The following is a 27,045-nucleotide window of genomic DNA, read 5'->3' as shown; positions in this document are numbered from 1 at the left end:
ACACGACCTTTGAAGTCCATTCCATTCTTCGTGTCACATGCAACAAGAGCAGAAAAAGCAAAAATTCATGACCATCGTAGCCACAGTGTGTCCACCTTTTAAACTGCAGCCAGCGAGCTGGTCAAAGTTGCCATTGATGTGATTTGTGGGGTGGTTCCGACGAATAGTTTCATCAAGAAATGGTAGTCCCATTCATTTCGTGATGAATAACTTGCCCTAATAGACCGGACATCATTGGATAAACGAGAAACTTGATATTGTAGACATACTTCTGTGTTGCCATACATATTTATATTTACATGAAGTCTATGGGTATCGTACTCACAATGATTCCAAGAACTCTCAGCTTCCCCAGACATGGGCATCCCTCTCGACAAGTCTGTGAGGGCTTACCTTGTCCCATCGCAGGAAATAGTGCATCCCCAGTGGTCACAATTGTCTTCTGATACCCACATGACCTTTAGTTCATAGAATTCCCAATGGGCTATTCAGGGACCCCTTTACACATTTTCTCTAGGTCTGGAATATCCCTATTCCCTCATTGTCTCTGGCCTGTGTGCATTTTGGTCCTCACTCCGTTCGACTGGAAAATGCACATTAAGCTTTCACCGAAGCAGACATCACGTGTTTTCCAGTGACACCCAAACCACTGATGTATTTCTTCAGCCCAGCTCACGAGAATTACCCAAGACCATCATAGGAAGCAGCAAAATTTGCCTTCAGCAGGTAGAACCGAGAACATAGTTAACTAGGAAACATTAAACAGTAAACCTGTCGCAGTGCGGGGGTGGGGGAGAAGACATCACTCACTCCACTCCCATTGAGGAGCTGCCGTGGGCCAGGTCACACAACAGCACATAGCCCTGTGTACGTGTGAGCTCACGTAACATGCACAATGAGCGTTTAAAAACTTCCTTTCACGCTCACGCGTCGCCGGAGGAGAGCTCCCCTGCCCAGAGGACTGTTTTTCCTTCCACGGCCCTCACCCTCACGACCGACATGTCCCATTTTGGAACCCACGCCAAACAGGAGAATAGTGGATAGAGACACCCAGCCAGCTCTGGGTCGCCTGGGAGACGGACGTCATGGTGCTAATGACGATGCTTCTTTTGCGCGCTCTCGGAACACACGTGGCCAACCTAAGCCCGTCTCTGCTTGTTTTTTTTTTCCTCCTTAATGTGGCCCCGTTGGCTCAGCCGGTGATTAAGATGAGGAGATCCCTTCTCTGCCTTCCAGAGCCTCCTCCGAGGAAGGGCGCGGTGATTGGCAGGGACTAGGCAATTAGAATCACGAGGATGGAGGCCCCCCCCACCCCATGCGGCTGTCGGTGAGCCTGCAGTCACGCCCTGTTTCCAGCGAGAACACGTTTTGGACGGAACTGCTGTGATTATACCTTGGAGCACGCACAGGCACTGGGGTTTCCAAGTCAGCGAGCCCAGAATGCTGGCCAGATTTCCTCCGACGGTTTCCTTGTGACTCTCAGCCCAGGGCCACGGGCCGGGGAGTCCGGTAACTAAGGGCCGTTTCCAGTACCCCCGATGTGCACACTTTGCGGCACGGGGAAAGCTGGCCGGCCCTTGGTCACGGGTCCCGCTGCGTGCCTCCCTGATCGCTAGCGGGGGTTTTGACCTGAGTTGAGGAGTTCCAAAGCTCACGGAAACATGAACCGTGAAATTGAGTGCGGGAGGAACGCCTCAGATGATGCTTTCCATGTTTATACAGATTTTAAAAAATATATAAGTAGTTGCACATTTGAGGTAATTCAGCACAGAGAGGCTGAGAGCTTTCTTCTATTCTGCCTGCAAAACCCTTACATGGAGACACCGTCCCAGTCCAGTGAGTTGATGTCATTTTCAGATTTTATAAGCGATTACGAACAATCAGTTTTATTTGACCTCCACAACTCTAACTCACACCTGGGGATTATGGTTTTTCCAGGTAGCTTTTCGATGTTCCCCCCTACTGTTAATTTAGCTGAACAGCATAAACTCTTTCTCTTGTGTCTGCTCATCGTTGGGCACGGCCGCCGTGAGCCACGTTAAATGTATAGCGTTAGAAGGACTCTCGTGGCCGTCAGAGAACACTGTTGGGCACCAGACACAGCCTCGTGGGACACAGCCCTTTCTCGTGCTTGCATAGCTCTTTCAAAACTGGTGGTCGGACACGCACAACATCATGTTTCCCATGCTCACGCACATGCAGGCTTTTGGTTCTGGAGAGAGGAACCAGAGGATTCTGGGAGGATACTTGACGCTAGTGTTGGGGTTTCCGCGGGTTCCCGGGGTTCCCGTGGTCACTGGGGCGTGCCCCGGCTGACGCCATCCTCTTCGGAGTTTCTCGTGGCTTACCCAGCCATCGTCGACTGGAGAAATAGTGTGCTGTGATTCGCCTGCTTTTGGGGGTAGAGTTGGAGACGTTTCTCATCTTCTCCGCTCCCCACCTCCCCCCATGGGGATGTGGATCAGGGGGAGGCCGTTATTTTCCTTTTTTAAACGGTCACGTCTCTAGCCTCGTGTGAACGGCTCTCTGGGTGACGGTCCCAATCCCCCCCCCCCCGAGCCTGTCTCCTCCCGGGCTACATGGGTGTTACCCATCTGGCCGGGGGGTCCCCCGATCCATTACCAGAGAGGAGTAGCAAGGTGGTGTGAGGGCAGGTGTTACTAGGTGTCCCCGGATGGTGGGGAGTCATACCCTGTCACCGCTGGGAGCAGCAGGCAGGACACGGGCAGGCCTTGCCAGGTGCTGCTCAGGTGTGACACAGGTAGGAGCAGGTGTGAGCAGGTGGGACCCAGGTGGGACCCGGTGGTCGAGAGTCATGTTCAGTCGTCAGTGAGAAGCTGCAAGTGGGCTACTGGCAAGTGTTTCCAGGTGTGATTCTGCAGGTGTGTGCAGGTATGCGCAGGTGTGCGCAGGTGTCCGCAGGTGTCCACAGGTGTTTGTAGGTGTGTGCAGGTGTCCGCAGGTGTCCGCAGGTGTCTGCAAGTGTCTGCAGGTGTGCGCAGGTGTCCGCAGGTGTCCACAGGTGTTTGTAGGTGTGTGCAGGTGTCCGCAGGTGTCCGCAGGTGTCTGCAAGTGTCTGCAGGTGTTTGTAGGTGTCTGCAGGTGTCCGCACTCAGCAGCGTGGAGCCACAGGCAGCCTGCTGGCCTCGAGCCCCCAGATACCCTTGTTCTCTCCCGGGGCTTGTGCTCGGCAGCGCCACGCCGTGTATTTCTAGTGTCACCGACTCGATGGGACACCCAGTAAAGAGAAAGCGCCCTCCCTGTCCACCCCCGAATCCCACCCATCGTCAGGCTGCTGGCGGTGCCGTCCTCTCTCTGTCGTGGGCGTCCCCGGCCCCTTCTTTCTGCAGCTCTGCCCTCGTGCCTGGGCTGTGGCCTTGCCCCCCCACCCAGCCCCCCGCACTGCCCACGGGCCGGGCCTCACAGCAGCACCACTCCCCCACCCACCAGCGACCACTCGCCACCCCAGCTAGGGCGCAGCCCGGGGGTGGGGGATGTCCCTCAGCCGGACAGGTGTGCTGCAGGGGCGAATGGCTTCCAAGGGGCATGACTGGGGCAGGGCAGCTAGCCGGGCCACGCCCTTCCAAGAGGCTTAGGGGAGAGGTCAGGCCACCATCCACCGTCTCCCTAAGGACCGGAACACGGAGACAGCGTTTCCCGGTTTCCCCTCCTCGCCCGAGCAGAGCTGCTGCCAGGAGCCTCAGCCCCTTCCCCCGGCAGCGACGCAGCCAGCCCGTGGCCGCTGCCCACCACACACACACACGTCCTAGCGGTGACCACGCTCTGATCCCTGTGCTACGGGATCGCATCGTGAGCCACATGTGTCCCGCAAAGCACCCTTCTCACCAGTCCAGGGACCCCTACGCTCACTACTGGTTAGGTGACTTACAGCTGCACCAAAAGGTCATCCTCTCGGTGCTCCTCCCAGCCTGGCGGTGTCACGGGGGAATGCCTGTGCCGTGGCCCTGAAAGGCCTTCCCACGCTTCCATGGCACTGCTCCCCTGTAATTCCGTCTCCACCAGAGATCCCGTGTGCCCAGCGAGTCTAAACTCCGGGTGCTATTCAACCGTGTTCAGTTCCTGGACGCTGACGCCCCTGGGTCACCAAATGTCCACGTGGGTGTGGCTTTGAAGCAACACCCAGGTTCTGCGGGGTTACGGCTCGTGCTACGGTGTACGGCCTCCAGAAAAACCAACCCACAGGAGAATGCAGGGACAGGGATTCTACTCCATAGCGCCCACGGAGCTTGTTTTTGACGGCTGGGCTGAACATCGGTGGTTTGGCACCGCCGTGAACTCGGTTACAATGTAGCGAGCTGTGAATGCTGCTGTGTGTATGAGTGACTGCGTGTGTGTTGCGTGCAACATTGTAACTGGCGGGCTTACCATGCTTTGGGAAATGAGCGCGCCCTCTTGTGCTCCTGTGGGAGGGCAAGCAGATAGATACATTGGGTCTGTGAGCCACCCCAGGGGCCCGTGGGTGGGAAGTGCACGCGGAGCCTGCTCTCCGCCGTCCCCAGCACAACTGTGCCCGGTCCCCCGCAGCCCCGGTTCCCCAAGAAGAACTCCGAGTGCCTGACCAGCTGCGAGTTCCTCCACTACGTCCTGGCCGTCAAGCAGGGCGCCTGCCCCGCGCCCGAGAGGGCCAGCGGCTTCGCGGCCGCCTGCGTGGAGAGCTGCGAGGCAGACGGCGAGTGCTCGGGCGTGAAGAAGTGCTGCTCCAACGGCTGCGGGCACACCTGCCAGGTGCCCAGGACGCTGTACAAAGGTGAGAGCCTGCCGGGCCTGGGGGTGGGGGTGGGGGTGGGGGGTGCACCCTGACGCTGCCCGGGGTTCCCGTGAGCAGACCAGCAGCCCTGGCCGCCGCAGCTCAGTGGGTCGGGCGTCATCCTGTAAAAGGGAGAGGTCGCTGGTTCGATTCCCGGTCAGGGCACAAGCCTGGGTTGTAGGTTTGATCCCCGGGCTGGGGCGCGTGCGAGAGGCAACCAGTGGATGTTTCTCTCCCTCTCTTTCTCCCTCCCTTCCCCTCTCTCTAAAAATCGATACGTCCCAACTTCCAAAACATGGTTAACAGACCACAGCAATCACATTGGAGCAATGAGCTCCTACTGGAGCAGAGCCAACACATCCTATTAATGCTTTCAAATGCAACACGAAGGAAGGACAGGATTCCATGAGGGAAATCTTAGATGGCCTTCTCTGGCGAGAAGGAATCAGTTAGGTTGCACTGATATGGGGGAAATCACATACGTTCGGGTCCTCAGGAAACAGGCCGGGCGGAGGCACCCTTGAATGAGACCCACTCCCTGCCCCAGCCTGCTGGTGTTTTCCTCTCGGCGTAGGCCGAGCACGTGAGTGACATCCTGCAGACTTTAATATTCCGGTGAGAATCAGGAGACCCTGGAAGCAGGAACGGCGCTCTTCCAGGAGACGGGACTCAGTCTACCGGACGGTGGAGCCGAGGGGGTAGCTCCCACGCACAGGCGGTTTCCCGGACCCCTCTGCCCTCTGTGCTGAGTGTGCGCCCGCTCCCTTCCGCAGAGCAGCTGCTGTGTTCCTGCACGCCCAGCCACCGCAGTTGTAGCCCGTGCCGCTCTGATTGGCCGCAAAGCGCAGCAGGGGGCAGGGGGCATAGAGCGCCTTCCTACCTGTCGGGGCCTACTGTGCAGAGTGAAACTGGGAGACTCAGGCCCTGGCTGGCGTAGCTCAGTGGATGGAGCGCAGGCTGCGAACCAAAGTGTCGCAAGTTCGATTCCCAGCCAGGGTACATGCCTGGGTTGCAGGCCATGACCCCCAGCCACCGCACATGGATGTCTCTCTCTCTCTCTCTCTCTCCCCCTTCCCTCTCTAAAAATAAATAAATAAAATCTTAAAAAAAAAAAGAAACTGGGAGACTCCATCGCTAGCTATTTGTTTATTCACCGCCGGTAGAATGCAATATCTCCGCCCCGGTTCTCCCTCTCTCTCTCGCCCGTGCATTCACACACACCCATGCATATTATTTCCAAACACAGGTGAGCTTTCACAGAGAGCGGTACATCAGACGGCATCGCCCAATGTAACCCTTCGCATCCTGTGGAAGTCAGGCTCCGCCCACTTCCGTCCGGGTCTCCCCTGGACACCCTCTCCCCTGCACGTGACGTAATCCCCACGGTTTCCCTTAAAAAAAAAACTTGGCCTCAGTACCGTGTATCACATTTAAAAGCATCCCACTTTCCCCTCTCACGCACGGATGCACCTTTAATGGATTTCCAGTTACGTTGTTTCCCTGCCTCTGGTTACACACTGGAGAAAGTCGATTGTATGCAAAACCTCCCTCCATTGAACGTGTATGTCTATTACGGCGAAACCTTTTTGGTTAAAAGCCACCGGGAGCCTTTTCTTGACTCTGCCGGCACAGAAAGTAGCAGCACGCAGCAGCAGCAGTGCCTTCAAAGCCGTGAGCTTATTAGCATGGCTGCGCACACGCCTGGGGCCCGTGTGCAGGGTTCAAAGGCGGATCTCAAGCAGGTGAACCATCAACCGTTGCCCCTTGGCTGACCCCGTTTCCCCCCCATTCCCGCCTTTCCTCTCCTCATTCTGGTGTATGGCTTAGACTCTCCTGCGTCCAGAGGACGATACGTTTTTTTACTCTTTTCTTGCCCAGACGGCGGCCTCTCCGGAGACCCAGCCATGGCCCCGGGTCTGGGGAGGGAAGTGGAAATTCCAAATGGAGAGATTCACGTCCGTGTGTGGCTTTCTGCCATGTCCACCTGGCCTTTGCGGTGCCCACGCCGGGGACGAATCCCGAATCCACGTGTTTCTTCTCAAAAGGAACCTGCAGTGGAGTTGATTGAATGTGCCCGTGACCTCTGAACACGGGAAACAGTCAAACCTCAGGCCTTTGGAGATGGACTCAGACCACGTTTCACAAGTTAACGTTGAACATTTTTAAAAAAGATTTTATTTATTTATTTTCAGAGAGGGAAGGGAGGGAGAAAGAGAGAGAGAGAGAGAGAGAGAGAGAGAGAGAGAGAGAGAGAGAGAGAAACATCCATGTGCAGTGGCTGGGGGCCGTGGCCTGCAACCCAGGCATGCACCCTGACTGGGAATCGAACCTGCGACACTTTGGTTCGCAGCCCGCGCTCCATCCACTGAGCTACGCCAGCCAGGACGTTTAACATTTTTTTTAAAGCGATCATGCAAAATGCCTTTGTGTGATGAAAACCCAAGTTGCTGCAGTGGTGGCTATGTTTAGGAGAAATGTCAGAGAATCGTTAACTGCTGAGCCTTGGCGACACTGTATCTTGCTACATTTTCGTAACATGTATCGTCGTAGGAGAGATTTTCCTACAAATAAAGGAGCCTCGTGGTGACCGGCAGCTGCCGGCGGCCTAGCCTCTCTCCGCTCTGCTATCAGCAGAACTTGCAACATCCCTGAAAGCATGGGGTTCCTGCCCCTGGGGTTGCAGCAAGAGGCACGCGGCCCTCGTGAGGAAAACACTGCGTCTCTGTCCTCCACGTGGTGTGGTTTGCTGAGCAACAGCAGCGTGGACTCTTGCGCGGAAGAGTTGGGATTACGGACGACGGGTGTGCTCAGAAGTCATCAGGAAGAACCGTTCGGGTCGGCGACCTCACGGCGCGCAGCTGCGGCCTGCTCCACCTCGCACATCTGGTTATGTGATCTGGATGCCGGCGGGACCGGCAGACGCGGTGGGGAGCTGCACCGTGGGGCCTGGAAAGGGGGGGTGGCGAGGCCTGGACGGGGGGGGGGGCCGGGCCCCAGCTGCACGTGACTCCCGCGGAGACCTGGAGTTCCTGCAATCAAGGAAGCTAACGCGAAGCAGATGGACCGTTCCTCCACAGGCGCATCGCAGGATCGTGGCTCGTCACAATTAAGGAGATTTTCAGATGAAGACATTGGAGCTGACATCGCCCTGATGCTGGTCACAGTCGATTAGGGCTCTCGGGGGCGGGTGGGTGGAGATTCCAGCTGAAACCCCCGGAGCAGCGGGACTCAGCTGTGTGGGTTTGCGCCTGCCGCGCTCCGGCCCCCTCCGTAGCTGGGGCCTGGGCGGGGCTTGGGTTTACGCAGGAGGGTGGTTCCCGGGGCAGCGGGCAGGTAAGACGGACGTGCAGTCTCGGGGAGCGTGCCAGGCGAGGTCACAGACGCAAGCGGTCACCTTTTACTGTGCCCACAGGAAGCGGGTGACCCAGGCACTGGGCACGGGCCGCCCTCGCTTCCCCGATGTGCACACCTGCTCGTGCAAATGTGTGTCTAGCGCCCGCCTGCCCACCTCGAGTGCTAGAGTGACACAGAATCGTCGTGTTGTGCAGGCTCCAATTTCATCCCTCTGAGCCTTTTTTTTTTTTTAACCTAAAAAGCATAGAGAGCTACTTCTGGATTAAGACTGATCCTCCATTGATTTTGGGACTTTCATCATATCTGGAATTCTCACCAGAAATGGTTTTTCCACTGGGGAACGTTCTACTGTCAACCAATAAAACTATTCTGTCTCACAAACTTCTTTTTTCTTTTAAAAATTTTATTTATTTATTTTTAGAGAGGGAAGGGAGGGAAAAAGAGAGAGAGAGAGAGAGAGAGAGAGAAACATCAATGTGGGGTTGCTGGGGGCCATGGCTTGCAACCCAGGCATGTGCCCTGACTGGGAATCGAACCTGCGACGCTTTGGTTCGCAGCCCGCGCTCCATCCACTGAGCTACGCCAGCCAGGGCTTGTGTTGTGAACTTCTTAATATCCATGTATTCAGCATTTAGCATTTGCCTCCTGAAAAAGCAGGAGGGAAGGAGTGTTTGAGGGGCAGGGCTTGGGTGGAGAACAGAGCTGGGAGTTCCCTGGGAGGACCCGGGATTGCGGATGCAGCGCGGAAATCGGACGGTGGTTACTCCCTGCCCCACGTGCCTCCCAAGCAGAGTGCGGTTTGTCGTTGCTGCAGAGACGGCGTGTGTCCTGGTACCCGCTCATTTCCCGGGTGTCTCCTTGAGGGGACGGTGGGTGAGTCCCTTAGCGGATTCCCTCATCCAGTGTCCACCAAGCATCCGCTCCTGCAGAACACGGCTCCCGGGATGCACTGAGGGACGTGAAGGAGGGAGACCTGGTCCGTGGGTGGAAATAGCATCCTCGTTCCACAGGCGACCGTGGTGAGAGGCCGTTAGCAGCACTCCTGGATCCTTACGGCTCCGTGGTGCAGGCAGGGCGGAAGAAGGGGGCCTCTGTTTCCGCCTGTGAGGCGTCGGGACCGCGGCTCGGAGGGGCGTGTGGACTGGGCCTGGCAGGATTCGTGCGTGTGCGGCTAGAACACAGAAGGAAAGACACTCTGGGGGGAGAATGTTGCGGGGAGGCCACGGTGATGGCGGGCCGTGTGTCTGTGGAAACGCCGGGCTTCGGGGTGGGCTGCGTGACAGACACGTGCCACGGGAGCAGAGGCCACGGGAGCAGAGGCCACGGGAGCAGAGGCCACGGGAAGATGAGGGCCATGCGCCGTAGAGATGGGCATGCCCGATGACCCACAGGCAAGTTTCTCTTCACAGAAAACGGGGTGTGGCTGAAGAGTTGCAGAAGGTGAAGGGGAGACCCTCGCTACTGGAGGGAAGAACCACGGCACACTGTGAGGAGGGAGTTAGAAAGAACAGGTTGACGTGCAGGGACGTGGGACAGGAGGCCACCGTGAGGTCCCGACAGGAGAGGGGAGGGCTCCGGGAGGGTGGTCACCATGGAGACCGAGTGACGGGCGCATCCCTGGGACCATGCTGTGCAGCAACACGCCTGGACCTTCGTAGGTGCAAGAGCAACTTGTCACAGAGGTTCCAAGACCCAGGAGCTATTCGGAAGCAGAGGGTTGTCATGAAGGTAAATGTCACAGGCAAGGGACCTATCTGGGGACAGGCCTGTGCAGGTGGATGGTGGTGGGTACAGCCCGGAGAAGGACTGGGGACCCATCTGTGAGTCAAGCTCAGCAGAAATGTCCTGGTCTCGAAAGTCAGCGGAAGAGTCCCTGACGCAAGCCCAGCCACCGAGAGGACATGAACTTGAAGAACCTCCGTGTCAGGGGGCAACTGGAGCCAAGACGGACTGAGAGGTGTCCTGCCCGGCCAACCAGGAAGGTCAAGGACGTTAGGGTCCGACAGTCCGAGAGAAAACCACCTCTTTTCCCTCCCGTTGCCGGTGGTCTTCCAACTTCAAAGTATGGGCAGAAGCGGGGACATTCAGAGAGGAACCTGACATCACCCCGTACCTCCAGGCGCCTCATTCTCTCTTGGTCAGACCCAGCACTCTCACGTTCCAACTGTAGCTGCAGGACGAATCAGGCGAGACAAGTTCATGGCCAAGTGAAGGCACTACATGGACATCACTCACCGGCGCATCGAAGCGGACAAGGCTGAGGCACCGTGGATGTGTTCTCTGGAAAATCGCTTCCAAGAATCAGCGACCTTTTCGGGAGTGATAAATACAGGCCATTTTAAAATGATCCAGCCCCTGCGTCGACATGCTTCCTGATGCTCACGTTTCCCGAAGCAACGGTGGGGCTGACTTCAGATCCAAAGGCAGGGATTTGTGATTCAGCCTCGTCACCGATGGGTGTGAGAGCTCATTTCCAGTTTGCATTTGCTCCTCCTGCACTCTCTCTCTGTTCCAGTGCAAAGGAGGGAGGGAGAGAGAGAGAGGAGAGAGAGAGGAGGAGAGAGAGAGAGAGAGAGGAGAGAGAGAGAGAGAGAGAGGGAGGGGGGAGGGAGAGAGAGAGGGAGAGAGAGGAGAGAGAGAGAGGAGAGAGAAAGGGAGAGAGAGAGAGGGAGGGGGGGAGAGAGGGGGGAGAGGAGAGGAAGAGAGAGAGAGAGGGAGGGAGAGAGAGAGGGAGGAGGGGGGACAGAGAGAGGGGGGAGAGAGAGAGCGGGAGAGAGAGACAGAGAGACAGAGAGAGAGGGAGAGAGAGAGAGAGGGAGAGCACACATTCTGAACAGACTGTCCAAGGGCACGGTCGCTGCCCCAGTCCAGTGCTCCTTCCCCCCAGAAAACGATGGGAAAGGCAGCTGTGACCTTGGCTCTGATGCCACGGAACAGACTCTACACGATTCAGCCAGTGTTACGTGTCCTATTAGAGCCGTAAATCTGCGTGAAACTCCCTTTCCCCAGCGGCTCCCATTTCGAACAGCGGTTCTTAAATCTTTTTTTACTCACCAGACGTCTTGCCTGCCCCACAGGAGGGAAGTAGGAATGACCCAGGACTTTCCCACTGGACACCTGTGAGGGGCTCTGGAAGGAACAGTCTTACCCGCGCCAGATGCGAACATTGAACCTTCATCCCTTTCCCGTTTCCGGCCGGAAGTCTGTAGCAGCTCAGAGTCTTGGCCATGCTTTGGGGTGTCCGGGACACTCTCACTTTGGAGAGCGGTCTTGTGGCATTTCCCCCCAGGAGAGGATTCAGCTTTATGATGCTTTCCTTACAGGGAAAACTCTTGGGGAAGTCAAGGAGAGCAACCTGGGAAGCGTGTTGTAAAGACCTTGGAATAGTCCCTACAGCAGAGTTGCTAAATGGGACAAACGACTTTGAACTCATTAGGAGCGTTGCCTCATGGGAAATCCATGTGAACCTCAGGACTTGTAGCCTGGTAGTGAGTGCACATGAGAAAATTGCCTTTCAGATTACTGCAGGGGGAGAAAACCTTGTTCAGAATCAGAGTAGATTTAAATTTTGTATCCGTTTATTGATTTTCAGAGACAGAGAGAGACACCGATTTATTGTTCTACTCATGTATGCACTCACTGGCTGCTTCTTACACGTGCCCTGACTGGGGATCAAACCCACAGCCTTGGCACATGAGGACGATGCTCTAACCCACTGAGCTCCCCAGCCAGGGTTGGAATCAGGCATCAAGTTAGACCCTCTTTAAATAACGAGAAAGCTAATAATACCAAAGCGGCTGAGACCCATTTGAAATGCGATGGTCTGACCTCAGTGTCAGATGATTTCAAATGGCAAGCTTGACACTGAGGAGCCACTTTTTTTTAAAGATGTTATTTATTTATTTTTAGAGAGGGAAGGGAGGGAGAAAGAGAGAGAAAGAGAAACATCCATGTGTGGTTGCTGGGGGTGGTGGCCTACAACCCAGGCATGTTACCTGGGTTACATGGTGGCCTGTTACCCTGGCTGGGAATCGAACCTGTGACACTTTGGTTCGCAGCCCACGCTCAATCCACTGAGCTATGCCAGCCAGGGGAGGAGCCACGTTTATGAAAACCAGTTGCGCGTCCTGGTCATCGGGGGATACCTGTCCATAGCTCCTCCTCCTCCCGCCCTCGTGCCTCAGCCTGCGTCCCATGCAGGTGGCCGTCACGCAGGTGGTCCTCTTGCAGGTGTGCCCCTGAAGCCCCGGAAGGAGTTACGGTTTGCGGAGCTGCAGACCGGGCCGCTGGAGATCAGGTGGTCCTCCAAATTCAACGTTTCCATCGAGCCCGTGATCTACGTGGTGCAGAGGCGGTGGAATTACGGGATCCACCCCAGCGAGGACGAGGCCACGCCCTGGCAGACAGTGGCGCAGGTGAGTGCCTCACGCGTGGTGTTCCGGGAGGTCGTGTCCGTTGCACGCCTGCAGACACGAAACTGGAGAGCTGGACGTCGGCCAGAATGGCCTGAAATGACGCCGGTGGGGGCTTATCATGTATATGTCTTCGGAAGACAGCGTGACCCCATAGACAGAACCCGATACACCTAGAAACTTGCCCATCAGCCCACAAGGAGATCATTTTCTCATCTGAGCATTCGCATGAATTCCGGCCAAGAGCTGGAGATAAGGAAATGCAAGCCACTTGGGCCGTAGTCAGCGTGATATTTGATCACGGGAAGGACTCCTTCCCTTCCTCCTAAGCTGAGCCCTTATTCCTTCCACAGAAGGACATGAGTGGCGTGGGTGAGATTCCTGTCGCCACGGAGCGGGTGGGAAGGAACCGGCAGCTCACACGCTTCTGCTGTGAGGGCTTCCGTCGGGTCCCGGTGGGTCAGCTGGCAACCTGATCCGTGGCGTCCCGCGGCGACCTCAGCGGCCGCTTCCTCTCGGTGTGGTGGGGAGAAAAGCAAAATATTGTCTTTCTTTTTAAGAGCTGTTAAGTGGACTACCAGCTGCCAGGGAACCGCAGGAGACAGGGAAAGGATAAATTCTCCCTAGGAAGCTGCTTCGTGCTTGTCCACAATGCAAATGCTTTGTCCACACGGGGCCTCTGCTGGGGAAAGTCCCACGTGCTTTTCCTCCAAGGGTTACATTCTCACGCCTCTGTCTCCGGAAATAGAAAGTAAATTTCAGTATTCAGCTATTTACGAGAGAAATTCGGTGCTTTTACGAATCACACTATCCCCCCAAAAGGATAAACACTACAATAATTTAAAGACCCCGAGATAAATGAGAAGTTCGGTGTAAAAGAGACATATTCAGTTCAAGGGTCGGGGGTGGAACCCTGGTCAAATAAATTGAGTCATTCTATATGTATTTTGTAAAAGAAAAAAAATTGCTTTAGTAAAACATAGAGATGCTCAGAATTCAGCCTAAACTTCTATTCGATTTTTTTGCGGTAGACTCCCTTAAGCAATGAACCAATATAATTTGTACATTTCTAAATTCTTTTAAGACTTTTCAAAGGAACTGATGATATCTCCTTCATCCCTCCTGTTTTTCCAGAGAGGGGAAAAAATCCGGAAGTACTGTTACGCCCATTGTTTCGGATAGTTAGCACACGGGATGCTTTGTTCCTTTGGCTGCTCAACGCTGTGGCTGTATCATGCTGACGTCAGTTTTTAGACTCAGGGCCGAAGCTCTGAACGGTGAAGCCGGTGACGGTGTTGTCTGAACTCCTGGCCACTGCGGCTAAAGCCCGTGTTTCAGGGTTCATCGCGTCTCTTTGGTCTCGGAAACGTTTAGCTTCCTTTCGATACGAAAGCAAACGTGACCATAAACGGAGAGAAGGTTGACTTCGATTCGACCTCCTTATTTTCATCCCCCGAGCCCACGTCGAGTTCAGCGCTAGTGTCAGTGAGTCGTTGGTTCCTGGGATTCACAGCCCATGTCTTCACGTGTCCTGCAGAACATGTAGGAAGCAGGTGCATAGGTGCATGTCCCCGTAGCCTGATGCAGGCGGGATGCGGGGGGACTGCCACCGGTACTTGATATTGTTGGGGACGGTGTCGGTACAGAGAACAAAGCCTGTGGATCATCCCCGAGGGCCCACTTTTATCTGTGGACTTTTTATGGGATGAAGGTACAGGAACACACCGTGCCTTCCTTGCGTGATATATTCAAGTTAAAAAGAAAAAAGTCTTGGGGTGCCGTGGAGTTCCAGCAAGGGTTAGCAGTGTCGAAGTGCCCGGCTTCGCATCCCTACGTCCCAAGTTACAGCAGCCACTCCAGTTTAAGAAGCACTTTCTTTGAGGAAGCTGGAGGCGATTTCATTTTCCCGTCTCTGGTGTCATGAGGAGCTCACACATATATTAGTTCCTGTAAATAATTGACTGATTCAGTCCCTCCAATGCTGTATGTCGTCCCCGGATTTAAAAATAGCCCGAGCATTTGTCAAAAGGTTTTTGATTTACAGAGATCCCTGAGTGTATCACTCTTTGGGGTGAACTGTCTGTGAACAGAACAGGGGTGAAATATCTAGGAACAGAACGGGGTGACTGAAACTTTCCCCACAAGTTCTCCGAGGGCTGACGGCTCCCCTCAAACCGAGCATGGGACCCCCTTATCCGGAAGGGTCGGGGGGCGGGGGAGGTCAAGGCTGAGTTGCCTTGGCCAGTGCGCGAGTGTGTTTTGAAAGCAGGCACAACCAACGCATCCAAATGAAAGGGCTGTGCTCCGTGTCCCCCACCCCCCCGCCAGACCACCGAGGAGCGGGCCCAGCTGACCGACCTGCGGCCCAGCAGGTGGTACCAGTTCCGCGTGGCCGCCATCAACGTGCACGGGACCCGCGGCTTCACGGCGCCCAGCAAGCACTTCCGCTCCGCCAGAGGTCAGTGTCGCGTGCCCGCCCGCCAGCGCCTCCCTCCCGGCACAGGTGGGGCCCATCCGTCGCGTCCCCACGTCCATGGTTACGGCCGGCCGGCAGGTGGCTCTGCTGTTCCTGGCGCGTGGGACCCGCCGTGTCTGCAGGCGCCGTGGGCATTGGTGCTCCAGGACGTGGCAGAGGATGCTGGGAAGGGGTGCTGCCAGCTTTGGCGTGGCGGTTTGCCACTGTGAGCTCCTGCGAGTCTTTGCCTTGGGTAGTCTGCACCAAGCACTGTCCCGTTGGTTTTTGGAAAGGAAGGTTTAGTTTGGGCCGTGGGACATGATGCTACGCAGCATTTCTCGAAGGTTCCATTGAATGCAAGTTAATCTGTTCTATGACGTTGCATCCAGAACTGGAACCCTCCAGGGCCACCTTATTGCTGTCATTTGGTTCAGTTCCCACTCCCTTGCTACTTCAACACCTCCGTGGGATCTGATAAGGGTCCGTTCCATTAGCCGGTGATCGTTGAATGTGTTGGGCGTGACAGTCACGATGGCCCCAGGTTTACCCGTCCCCTTGCGCTAGACGCCCGTGAACCCTCTGGGTGCACCCCCCAGCTGCTCAGCTAGCTGCGAAGACCGGGTTCCAGAGACGTAGATGAATCCCTTGTGCGCTCTCTAACTGGGAGCCAGCCTCTCGCCTGGCCGCGGACTTAGCTGTCTTTGAAACAGGACGCGCCGTGATATTAATGAAGGCCGTGAGACACAACATCACTCCCGTGTCCTTCATGACGGAAGGTTTCACCTGGCTGCTCTAAGCTGCCATTTTTAAAAAGACTTTATTTATTTATCTTCAGAGAGGGAAGGGAGGGAGATAGAGAGAGAGAGAGAGAAACATCCATGTGCGGTTGCTGGGGGTCATGGCCTGCAACCCAGGCATGTGCCCTGACTGGGAATCCAACCTGCAACACTTTGGTTCACAGCCCGCGCTCAATCCACTGAGCTACGCCAGCCAGGGCTTACATGGTGCATTTTTATCCGATAAAAGCCCATCTATCCCTGCTGTGCACCAGAAGTGGAACAATAGCTGTTCAAAGGCTCCTGGTGGTTTACAATTGCTGGGAGACAGAGTTCCTGCTTCGAAAACAATCCTCTGCCCGAGGGTCAGCAGTTCTCTGTGTATCTGAGGTGGGCAGGGGGCCTGCCTTCATCCTCAAAGACAGAGTCCAGAATGGGGCAGGGAGGTTTTCTGCCTACCGCGAACACCTCTGAAAAGAAATGTAAAATGAAGTAGAAGAAGAAAAAAGCGCTCGGTGAAATGGGTTTCATTAAGTTTCGGCTTGCTGCCTGGTATTCACGGGCTCTGTCGTCTTGATTTTCATGGAAAAACCAAAATTCTTGTAATTCTCTCCTTGGCGGTGAGGTTGAAACCCAAAATTAGCCTGTGGTCGGCCAGGATGGATTGGCTACCAAGTAAGTTAATTTCCTTTTAACACCTTTATTTATTTTTTTTCAAAGCTTAATCCTAACGCCTTCAAAGACTTATTTTTATAGACACTTGGGAGTTGTTCATAGATTGGTAACTCGCTTTCGTGCTTTTTCTTTTCAAGAGGAATACTATTTTTGGCTGCTTGTTATTGCGAACCCTTACCTCTCCCTAGGGGGAAAAAATGCATGATTGTAGAGTGGGTAAAATCAGTCCATTTTTGCTGGCAGCGAAAAGGCCAGAGGTTAGGATCATTCCAATATTCACTTACTTAAACTCTCTCCGTTGCCTTTGACCCTGTGCTGGAGGAGGAAAACTGGCTTCAGCCTGAAGAAATTGAAATGATCAGTCCTAGCCCTGGCTGGCATAACTCAGTGGATTGAGCGTGGGCTGCGAACCAAAGCATCGCAGGTTCGATTCCCAGCCAGGGCACATGCCTGGGTTGCAGGCCATAACCCCCAGCAACCGCACATTGATGTTTCTCTCTCTCTCTCTCTTTCTTTCTCCCTCCCTTCCCTCTCTAAAAATAAATAAATAAAATCTTTAAAAAAAAATATATATATATATAAAAAGAAATGACCAGTCCTGTCATGGCCTAACACACCAACGTCCCTTCCTACTTTTTGCCCCGTTTACGTACAAAGGGAAATGATGGCGTCCCTCACAAGGCTAGGCTGCCCTGCTCGCCTATGGAAGGCCAACCGGCCTACGATGGACTCTACCGTGTTTATAGAAATGTGTCTATTGTTGGTACCAGGCTGCTTTGGCTGGGTTGCCGCGCCGTGGACATGCCGGGCAGGGTTCTTGTGCCTGTGAGTTGGAGGCTAAAAGGGAGATCCTCCTTCCCGCTTGTGCACGGCTGTGGGGCCCGGGAAGGGCAGTGATCCGCCGTGCGGGCACCCCGTGGTCAGCACACGTGCCGAGATGTGCGCTTTGTCGGTGCCGCCCTGGGCCCTCACTCGTGTGTCCTCCCTCCCGCCCCCCGGGCTTGCAGACCCATCCGCCCCTCCCGCTCCGGCCAACCTGCGTCTCGCCAACGCCAGCACCCACAGCGACGGGACGGCGACCGTCACCCTGGCGTGGGACGTCCCCGAGGAGGCAGACGTCCCCGTGCACCACTACAAAGTGTTCTGGAGCTGGACCGTGGGCAGCAAGGCCCTCGTCCCCACGAGGAAGAAGCGGAGGAAGACTGCGGATGGTGTGAGTGGGAGCCGGGGGCGGGGGCAGGGGGAAGGGGGTGTCTTCTTGTGGGAGGGGGGCACGCGACCTCCAGGCGGAGGGTCTTCAGCACGAGACACATGCGAGCTGAGAGGAGGGGCGGCCAGCGGAAGGGAGGAACCAGGGTGCCTTGGGGGGCGACTTCTCAAGGGCGGGCCGTGTGTCCTCCGATTGCAGACCCAGAGCTCCGTGGTGCTGGACGGCCTGCAGCCGGGCTGGGAGTACACGGCGGAGCTCCAGGCCGTCGCCTACTGGGGCCAGGCGCGCCTCAAGAGTGCCAAGGTCGCCCTGCGCTTCACCCCCTCACACGCCGCCGCCGGCAACAGTAAGTGCTTCTTCCGATTCCCCGGGGTCCCACGTGGCCGTGGCCAGCCTTCAGGCAGCGGGCAATGCGGGGAGAGGGGGTGCTGGATGTGGAGACTTCACGCAGCCGGTCCTCTCACCGTGAGCACGCACCTGCGTGCAAATACACATGTGCACGCACACACACACACGCCATCATGCCAGCCCTCAACTCATTTCCATCTGGGCCTTCCACGTCCCTGCCCTTGAACGTGGGAAGCAGACGTGTGAGCGCGATTCCACAGGGACCAGAGTGCACCGTCCCCAAACTCTTCCTTCCCTCCTCCCACACCTGGTCCTGGCCCAGGTCCCCCCCCCCTCCACCGAGCTGGACTCTACCGTCCGGCCTTCTGCTGCAGCCGAGACGTAAAGGCGGTTCTCCGCCCTGCCCTTCCTTTCGCTCCCAAACCCGGTTCTTCAGACACCCGCCTTGTCCCTCAGCTCCCGTGCTGTGTGGGGCTTGCCCTGTCCTTCCCCTTTGAGGCCACCGCTTTCTTATGAAGCTGGAATGACCTCTGAACTGGTGGCCTTGTTTCCACTCTTTCTCCACCACTCAGTGAGTACACGCAGCCTCGTGAGCTCACTGAGCCCTTCTCCTCCCAGCCTCTCGGCTGCGATTAGGAACCTTCCCCCTCACCTCGACCCGTCAGAGGACATGGGCCCGCCCCCTCTCCCCCCACACCAGGTGCTCCGAGGAGTGAGGGGTGGCACCCTCCCTCTTCCACAGCATGTTGGGGGGCTCCACGTGTGGGGCCTCATCGACCTCTTCCCTGCTCGGAAAACTGCATCCCCGGAACTGAGCTCTCGGGTCACTCAGAGAGCACGGACCATCTGTCTGGGTGCACCTCGTCCATTCCTCCACGGAGCACGAGCCTGTGGTCGTGCACAGGATGGCCCTGGAGGCGTGTGTGAAACTGTTGCTCACTCTTCCCCTCCCCCCTGCAGCCTCAACCACCTGGTTCACCTCCTTCCTACAGCCTCAACCACCTGGTTCACCTCTTGCCTGCAGCCTCAGCCTGTGCATCGTCCACAGGATGGCCCTATAGACACGTGCAAAACTGTTGCTCACTCTTCCCCTCCCCCCTGTAGCCTCAACCACCTGGTTCACCTCCTTCCTGCAGCCTCAAACACCTGGTTCACCTCTTACTTTCAGCCTCAGCCTGTGCATTGCCCATACCATGGCCCTATAGGCATGTGCGAAACTGTTGCTTACTGTTCCCCTCCCCACTGCAGCCTCAACCACCTGGTTCACCTCTTACCTGCAGCCTCAGCCTGTGCATCATACACAGGATGGCCCTATAGGCATGTGTGAAACTGTTGCTCACTCTTCCCCTCCCCCCTGCAGCCTCAACCACCTGGTTCACCTCTTACCTGCAGCCACAACCCACTTACTCCCCTCCTCCCTGCAACCGCGGCCAACCCCCCAGGATTAGGCTCATTCTTAGCCTTTATGTCACATTCCAACCCTCTTAACCTACCCAAGACCCTTCTGTTGTAAAGGTGAACCGACTCCTCTCATGTAGATCAGAAACGTAATAGAAGGAAACGAAAAACAGAACCCGGGGCTCCAAGGCCCTGTCAGAACACACACACCGCTCAGGTCTTGGGTGGGGGGGCGCAGAAGGGGCCCACTGCGTACCGGGGACACACGGGATGGAGCTGAACACACGTCAGGGTTTTACAGCCGTGTGGTGATCTGCAGTCTCATAAACACGAGGGCACGGCCGGTACAAGGACACTCTGTGTGTCATCGGGAACCGGCTGGAAATGAGGAGCCATTACCACTTTACGGCATCGGCCAGGGGCGTTACACTTCATGGGAGGCAGAGCCGAGAATGCCAGCACAGAAATGGCGTAGTGAATCACGCCCTTCCAGGTGCGCCGGCCACGGCTCGGTGTTTTACTGGTAAATAGTCCCGGGCGGCGAAAGGTGGGAGCTTTCACGAAACGGTGCCCCGGGGGGAGAAAGGCCTCCCACTGTCTTTGTGGAAATGCACCTTGCTTTTTCGGGGGCAAGAGGGGTAGTTCCACCGTGGACAGGTTCCAAGGGCTTTAGAGTTGCCTCTGTAACTGGGACATTCTTCCACCTCTGCCAAGTAAAAATGGCCAGGGCAGAAAATCCCGTGCGCTTCTTGACCTGTAAACGGCATCGCAAGCCTGACGTCTGCGAACAGAGCAGAGGGCCTCGGTTCTGTGAGCTCTGGGGGCTACTAAAGAGTCCGGCGTCCACTCCAGCATCCTGCTCTGGGCCCGGCCGGTGCCTGGGCTCCGTACAGGCGGGGCACTCGGCCTCTCCTGAGGGGTCGTCAGTAATGTTGGGATTCAGAGACACTCATCTGTGTGTGGCCTTCTGTCCTGCTTTCGGGACACAAGCTGCCAAAACACTGGGAATTTCCTAAGTTGGAGAGGGGCGAAGGTGCTTTTTGTTGTGGCAATGAGCTGACTTCTGGAGGCAACAAGGATGGGAGTGGGCGGCCCCATTGTGGGGCTAGAGGGTGGGCAGTCTCAGTCCCTCCCCCCACCCCGTTCTGGGGAGGCGAGAGGGGCTGGATGTCGGGGAGAATCTCTAAGGACCAGGCTTAATCAGGCCTGTGTCATGAAGTCCCCATAAGAACGCCAGGACGGGGTTGCAGCGTCTGGGGTTGGTAAGCACGTGAGATCTGGGGGGAGTGGGATGCCCGAGATCGGCACGGAGCTTTGCTACCCGTCTGTCCCTTCCACACTCCTAGCCCCAGGCGCCTTTCCCATCTGGCCGGTGCTGAGTTATCTCCTTTGTAATAAAGATGACACCCTGCTCTCTCTCCAAGGGCTGCCGGCAGTTCGCCAAGCACAGGACTCTTATGCCACAGGGCAGAATTTCTAAACATGCAATTGCAGCACTAGGCGGTGGGGAAGGGAGCGGTGTGAGACTAAGGGACTGTGTTCACATTCTTTTCTTTTTTAAGATTTTATTTATTTATTTTTAGAGAGGGAATGGAGGGAGAAAGAGAAAGAGAGAGAAACATCCATGTGCGGTTGCTGGGGGTCATGGCCTGCAACCCAGGCATGTGCCCTGACTGGGAATCGAACCTACGATGCTTTGGTTAGCAGTCCGCACTCAGTCCACTGAGCTACGACAGCCAGGGCTAATATTTCTTGTTAACACCACTCCATGTGGGCGTCTGTCACTCTCCGACCAGCACGCAGCTTGGCTGCTTGGCTGCTGAGGCCGCTCACGAAGCCACTGGGATGATGAAACTTCTGCCTTTTAAGGCTAATGTCACCACCTTGAACCACCTTCCCACCAAGGGCCGGGTACCCGGGAAGGGCGGCTGCTGATGGCACTTCTGCGAGAACCTCTCTCTACCGTTTCTCTGAAACGGTGTTTCATACCCCTTGGTTGACTGCCTTCCCCGCTGCAAAAACTGTACAACAAGAAATGCTGCCCGTAGCTGTGGTTTAAGTGAGGGCCTCCTTCAAGCCCGGGGGAATACAGTGAGGACCCTCGGGCTCTCGGAGGGTCGCATCTGTGAGGACTGTGGGTCCTGCAGGGTAGTTCCCAGGCAGGGGCGTGACCAGGGCAGAATCCACAGGGGCCTCACATCGGACTGCAGGGTGCAGGCAGTGAGTGGGAAGGAGTCACCGGCAAGTCACATTCCCTGGGACTCACCCATGGCAGGGCTCGCGATCCTTCCCCCTCCCACCCCGAGGAAACCCGAGCGCTGTGCTTTCTTGCAGAAGGACACCCCGGGAAGAGCAGGAAGGGCGTGCTGCGGGCGCAGGCGCAGGCCGCCCTGCAGGGACGCCGCCCCCTGCGCCCGCTGGAGATCGGGGCGCCCTTCTACCAGGACGGCCGGCTGCAGGTCAAGGTGTACTGGAAGAAGACCGAAGGTACGCCCAGGCCGCCGTCTGTCCGTCCGCCACGGGCTTTGACGCCCCCGGGCACGGGCGTGTCCTTGGGGGCAGCTGGTGTGGGGCCACGGCGTGGATGCGGCGGTGGGTGGGGAACGGCAGCTGGAGAGGACACTGGCTTGTGTGGAATGCCTGGCCGTTCTGCCCTGGCGGGGGGCTCCATGGGTTAGAGCGTCCTCTGTGCAGCGGGAGGGTGCGGGGTTGAACCCCGGTGAGGGCACACACCTGGGCTGTGGGCTCTGTCCCCAGTGGGGGCGCACACAGAGGCGACCCATGGACGTCTCTCTGTCACGTCGATGTTTCTGTCTCCTCCTTTCTCTTTCCCGCTCTCTGTTGCTCAGTCTCTAAAAATGATAAAAATGTCCTTGAGTGATGAAAAAATTATAAAATAAAATAATAAAATGAAAGAAAATGAAAGCCTTGCCCCCCTGGAGCGCCAGTGGGTCCTCTCGTACCCAGGAGTCCGTGCCACCCGCTGAGACCGGCAGCAGTCGCGGCGGAAGTGTTGGCCACCAGGGCTCCCGAGCGGCCCTCTCTTCTCTCCTCGGAGGCTGAGCTCGCGCCCGCAGCGGGAGACACGCTCATCTGTTGGCCCTGCCATCGCTGTTTTCCGTGAAGTGTCTGTTTTCAAAAGTGCCCACAACGGAAATGGTTTGGAGAACAGAACACAGGGCACTTCTGTCTCCTTCTCCCTCCCTCCCTCTCTCTCTCTCTCTCTCTCTCTCTCTCTCTGAAAGCAACCAGCAAGTCCTCTGGCGAGCATTAAAAAAAGACACATCATTGGAGTTACTTTGCTAAGACTTACTAATAATTTTTTTCTATCTAGTTCTCATATTGCAAAAAGGTTTCTTTGGGCTCAGTGGGTTACACTTGTGGCTGACTTCAGTCTTACTGACAAAACGGTGCCCAGGAGGCGGGACCCCCGAGTGCGTGCCCCCTCTGGGGGGTGGGTGCACCGGGGGACCCCCGGCAGAACTTGAGCTTCCTCCTCGCTCTCCCTGCTGCCCCGCGTGGAGACCGTGGCCCTGAGTGGACTGGGGTTCCGACTTCGGTTTCTGTGCTGCGTCCTGACCTTGCAGATGCCGGCGTGAGTCGCTACCATGTGCACTGGCTCCCGGAAGTCTGCGCGCACAATGGCACCACTGCCGGGCCGGAGTCCTCGTCGGCCACCACGCAGGTGAGTCCGCGGTCAGGCCGCCCCGTCCCGAGCAGCCGGCGCACTCCTGGGGTCTGAGCGTAACACCGCTCCGAGGGACGCGTGTCCGTGGTCTGGCCTGTGGGTGCGTCCAGCTCACAGACTCGCTCTGGAACCGGCAACTCAATGGAGATGGGAAACGTGACGGTCCCCCGCCCCCTCTGCCCTTCAGCTGTTCACCCCAGTACTCGACAGCTTATGCCTTGTCAGCACGCAGCGGGGCCCGAGTGCCAGTGTCAGGGAGCCCCCGGGTGTCAGGGAGCACCCAGGTCTCAGGGAGCACCCGGGTCTCAGGCAGCACCCATGTATCAGGGAGCACCTGGGTCTCAGGCAGCGCCCAGTTCTCAGGGAACATCCATGTATCAAGGAGCACCCATGTATCAGGGAGCACCCGGGTCTCAGGGAGCACCCGGGTCTCAGGCAGAGCCCAGGTCTCAGGCAGCACCTGGGTCTCAGGGGGCTGCTGTGGTCTCTGTGCTTCATCTTAACTGGACAAAAGCTTCGAATTATTTCCTGAATTTCAACTGGCACCAGGACCTGAAAGTATTATTTCCCAGGGAAGTTCTGTGATTCAGTGTCTCCCTGGGTGGCGTGCCCAGCTGCCGCCAGCCCCCCCCCAGGAAGAACAGACACCACCCGTCCTGTGCACCGTGCGGCTGTGTTTGTTTAACTTCAGGAGACCGTGACACTCCAGGGCGATTGGGAGTCAATGTGGTGTACTCAGTGTGCTGTGCCAAATGCCTGGGGGTGGGGTGGGGGCGGGAGCTGCGGGCTGCGTCAGCAAACCCTGGGGCTGGCTCAGCAGGACGCTTGGTGCTCGGGGTGACGGCAGCCAATTGCATGTGAGACAGGAGGGCCCCTTCCCGTCCCCGAGGCACAGCCCCTTCGGAACAACAGATCGATAGGTGATACTGAACCATGACATTTCTCTTTTTAAAGTTTTTTTTCTTTTAGATTTTTATTTGTTTATTTATAGAGCGGGAAGGGAGGGAGAGAGAGAGAGAGAGAGAGAGAAACATCCATGTGCAGTTGCTGGGGACCGTGGCCTGCAACCCAGGCATGTGCCCTGACTGGGAATCGAACCTGTGACACTTTGGTTCCCAGCCCGAGCTCAATCCACTGAGCTACGCCAGCCAGGGCCACATTTCTCTTTTGAACATGTTCTAGAGCAACAAGTGCAGTATGTTTGGAATCCCATGTTACCACATAACTTGAAGATGGTAGGACAAAAGTCATCACTGGCTTTGCAGAAATGCACACGGTTTTTTTTTTTTCCTTTCTTTTTTCTGGATTTGAGCTGTTCTATCAAAGATGTTCTTTCCATTTATCCTTAACCTCTTCCTATCAGTTGTGACCTTGAGTAAGAAAGGAAGAGAGAGAGAGAGAGAGAGAGAGGGAGGGAGAGAGAGACAGAGGGAGGGAGGGAGGAAGGAAGGAAGGAAGGAAGGAAGGAAGGAGCTGACGTTGCACAAGGAGCAATCCAGGGGCCAGACGCCCTGGGCGTACCATCTTCACAGACTCTGGAGATGACCGTGACCACTTCCTGAGCATTGGCTGTAGCGTAGGTAGTATCCACACCTATGCTACAGGTGCTCCAGTGTGTTCCTCCATAAAGTGCAAACCCTTTACGGGGGAGAGATGCAGCAGGCACAGCTGCCCCGGTCCCCCTTGGCCGCTAACTGCGGTCCGTTCCCCTCACCTGCGTCACCTGTGGGGAGAGGGCCGGTCCCTCCCCTTGGCACGCTTCCTCGGTTCCCACTCAGTGACCGCCCTCCTCAAAGGGGCAGAACTTGGCGCCAGAGCGTGCCTTCGTTTTTCCGGAAGGAAAAATCAGCAGATGAGCAAGGCTGTGTCTGGCAGAAGCCGGAGGTGCCTCTTGGCTCTTGGGAATACTGAGCGTGGTTCTCAGGGCTGCCTGGCCCCGTCCACGCGGGCTGCGAGGGTTCCCGTGGCTGCTCTGGTGCGGGTTCCTGCAATTCAGGTTCATCCTGCCCGGCGGGCCCTGGGCAGCGGCCAGGGAGGCGGCTCCCCAGGGCTGGCTCCTCAAAGTGTGGGCAGGGTGTCCTTCATCCTCGCCATCAGAGCCACACTGAGGCCACTGCGTGTGTAGGCAGGTGTCCTTGCTGGAGTTGACCTCATCACCTGCCAGTGTTTCCTTTCTCCCCAGTGACACTCAGTGCCCCCTCATTCCTGTCTCCTGCTCCAGGGAAACTACATTATTCTGCAAGACCTGTCGTTCTCCTGCAAGTACCAGGTCACCGTGCAGCCCGCGGGGCCGAAGGGGCACCTGAAGGCACAGACGGTCTTCTTCAGGACGCCGCCCTGCTCCGCGCTGGAGGGGAAAAGCCGCGGGCACGCCAGCTGCCCCGGACACGGACACGCACACGCAGGTGCGTCGGGCTCGGGCTTCCGAGCACCCGGCCTCGGTGTCTGTCGGCCACTCTGCAAACGTGTCCCGTGTGCTTTCACAGCGCCCCCCGGACAGAGAGTGCCCCAGTGTCTGAATGGCCAGGCGATAGCCCAGTGTGCTGGCTTTACGTAGATAGACATGTAACATTTATGAATGGTTGCAACACTGTAACCAATAATGCATATATACGTGTGATGCATGATTCCACAATGGTTACAGTGTTGCAAAGACACCCTTGGCCGGCGACGTGCCCCTTGGCCGGCGACGTGGTCCCTCCAGGTGAAAAGACTAATGCCGGTAGACTGCTCGTGTCTGGGCATGCTTTACCAGGGGGCGGGATTCCACTTTCATCTCTCCCCTGCCTGTGTGGGCTGTCAATCCGCACTGTCCACACCCCATGCCTTCCCCTCCATCCCGTTGTCCCGATAAAGGCCTTGTTGACGCCAAGGACCACCTCCCCAGGCCTCTGCAGTGCACTGAGTCCCCTTAGCTCCCCTAGTAGCTCGTAATAACCTCAGTATCTCTCCTCTCCATGGTGGTCTCATCCATTCTGTTGGCAATGGCCAAGCCCCACCAGATCTCAGAATCCCTCCTCTGTCCCCCTGCCACACAGTCAGATTCTAAAACACAGCCCCACGCGGTTAGGAGCCCTTGGCAGGAAGCTGTGCAGTGAGGAGGGGGGGTCCTGCTCACCCACCATTCGAGCACCACAGAGCCAAGCGCCTGGAGCGACCACCGAGGTCTTGTGGCTTCTGCCCAGCACTGCCGCCCGGAGCATCAGACAGGGGCCGCCTCTGCTCCCTCCCCGGGAGCCTGACCCTGCTCCTCCTCCCCCTTCAATGGCTCCAGGTCACGTCCCGCCCAAAGTGCTGGCCAAGCCGGAGAACCTGTCCGCCTCCTTCGCCGTGCGGGACGCGAACGTCACGGGCCGCTTCTCCTGGACGCTGGCCCCGGCCGGCCCGTCCCCGTCCCCGCGGCGGACCGGCTTGCAGGTGACGTGGGCGGAGGTGACGACCGTGGAGAGCAGGCAGAACAGCCTGCCCAACAGCGTCGTGTCCCGGTCCCAGGTCCTGCCCGCGGTAGGTGCCCTGCGCTCGCCTCCCCGGCCACACCCCACGCCCGGGGACCGCCAGCGTCCGCCCTCTCTGTCACCTGGCGCTGTGTTATCGTTGAGTTCCGCCGTCTCTCCTCGTAAACGCTTGATTTTGCAAGAGAGCCGACCAGACTCTCCCGGGGAGCAGAACCAACTCCCCTGTGGATTGTAGACCCCGGAGGGCCCATCTCCACTGGAGACAAGTCCCTTCCCCGTCTCTGCGGCCTTTGCTGGCCCTCCGTCCCTCGGGGCCAAGCGGGCATGCCCGGGGAGCAGTGTCCACTGGGGAGAGAAGAGCTAAAAGCGACCTCGTTGCTTCCCCTCGTTTGCCCGGTCCCCGTGCGGCCCAGCGTCCAGGCCATTTCATGCGTCGGCTTGAAACGCCCCCTGCGTGTGTGTGTGGGCCCGTGCCCTCCTTCCAAATGCCCTCACCGTATCCTAGT

At 56.9% G+C, this 27,045-nt stretch overlaps 1 protein-coding gene and 1 long non-coding RNA gene across 3 annotated transcripts in view; one reads left to right on the top strand and one right to left on the bottom strand.

The window, feature by feature from the left end:
• The window catches only part of ANOS1 (anosmin 1), a 93,111-nt gene that overhangs the window by 59,575 nt on the left and 6,491 nt on the right, over positions 1–27,045 (top strand). The window contains exons 4-12 of one of the 2 annotated variants that reach the window (XM_036017222.1): positions 4,546–4,768; positions 12,353–12,537; positions 14,863–14,992; positions 17,448–17,653; positions 17,849–17,996; positions 21,731–21,883; positions 22,984–23,081; positions 25,306–25,480; positions 26,356–26,588. In XM_036017222.1, coding sequence (XP_035873115.1) covers positions 4,546–4,768; positions 12,353–12,537; positions 14,863–14,992; positions 17,448–17,653; positions 17,849–17,996; positions 21,731–21,883; positions 22,984–23,081; positions 25,306–25,480; positions 26,356–26,588 — 1,551 coding nt within the window. Of the gene's footprint in view, positions 1–4,545; positions 4,769–12,352; positions 12,538–14,862; positions 14,993–17,447; positions 17,654–17,848; positions 17,997–21,730; positions 21,884–22,983; positions 23,082–25,305; positions 25,490–26,355; positions 26,589–27,045 lie in introns of both variants that reach the window. The other variant, XM_028503751.2, reaches the window with a different exon arrangement.
• Positions 7,374–26,552, bottom strand: LOC118498601. Its single transcript, XR_004901094.1, has 3 exons — positions 26,492–26,552; positions 23,631–23,636; positions 7,374–7,389 (listed from the first exon to the last, which is right to left on the bottom strand). It is a non-coding gene; the product is annotated as an uncharacterized LOC118498601 (long non-coding RNA).

Source organism: Phyllostomus discolor, chromosome Y, assembly GCF_004126475.2.
Source record: "Phyllostomus discolor isolate MPI-MPIP mPhyDis1 chromosome Y, mPhyDis1.pri.v3, whole genome shotgun sequence".
Lineage (NCBI taxonomy): Eukaryota > Metazoa > Chordata > Mammalia > Chiroptera > Phyllostomidae > Phyllostomus > Phyllostomus discolor.
Note: the sequence above shows the minus strand (reverse complement) of the source record. Positions and strands in the feature narration are given on the sequence as shown.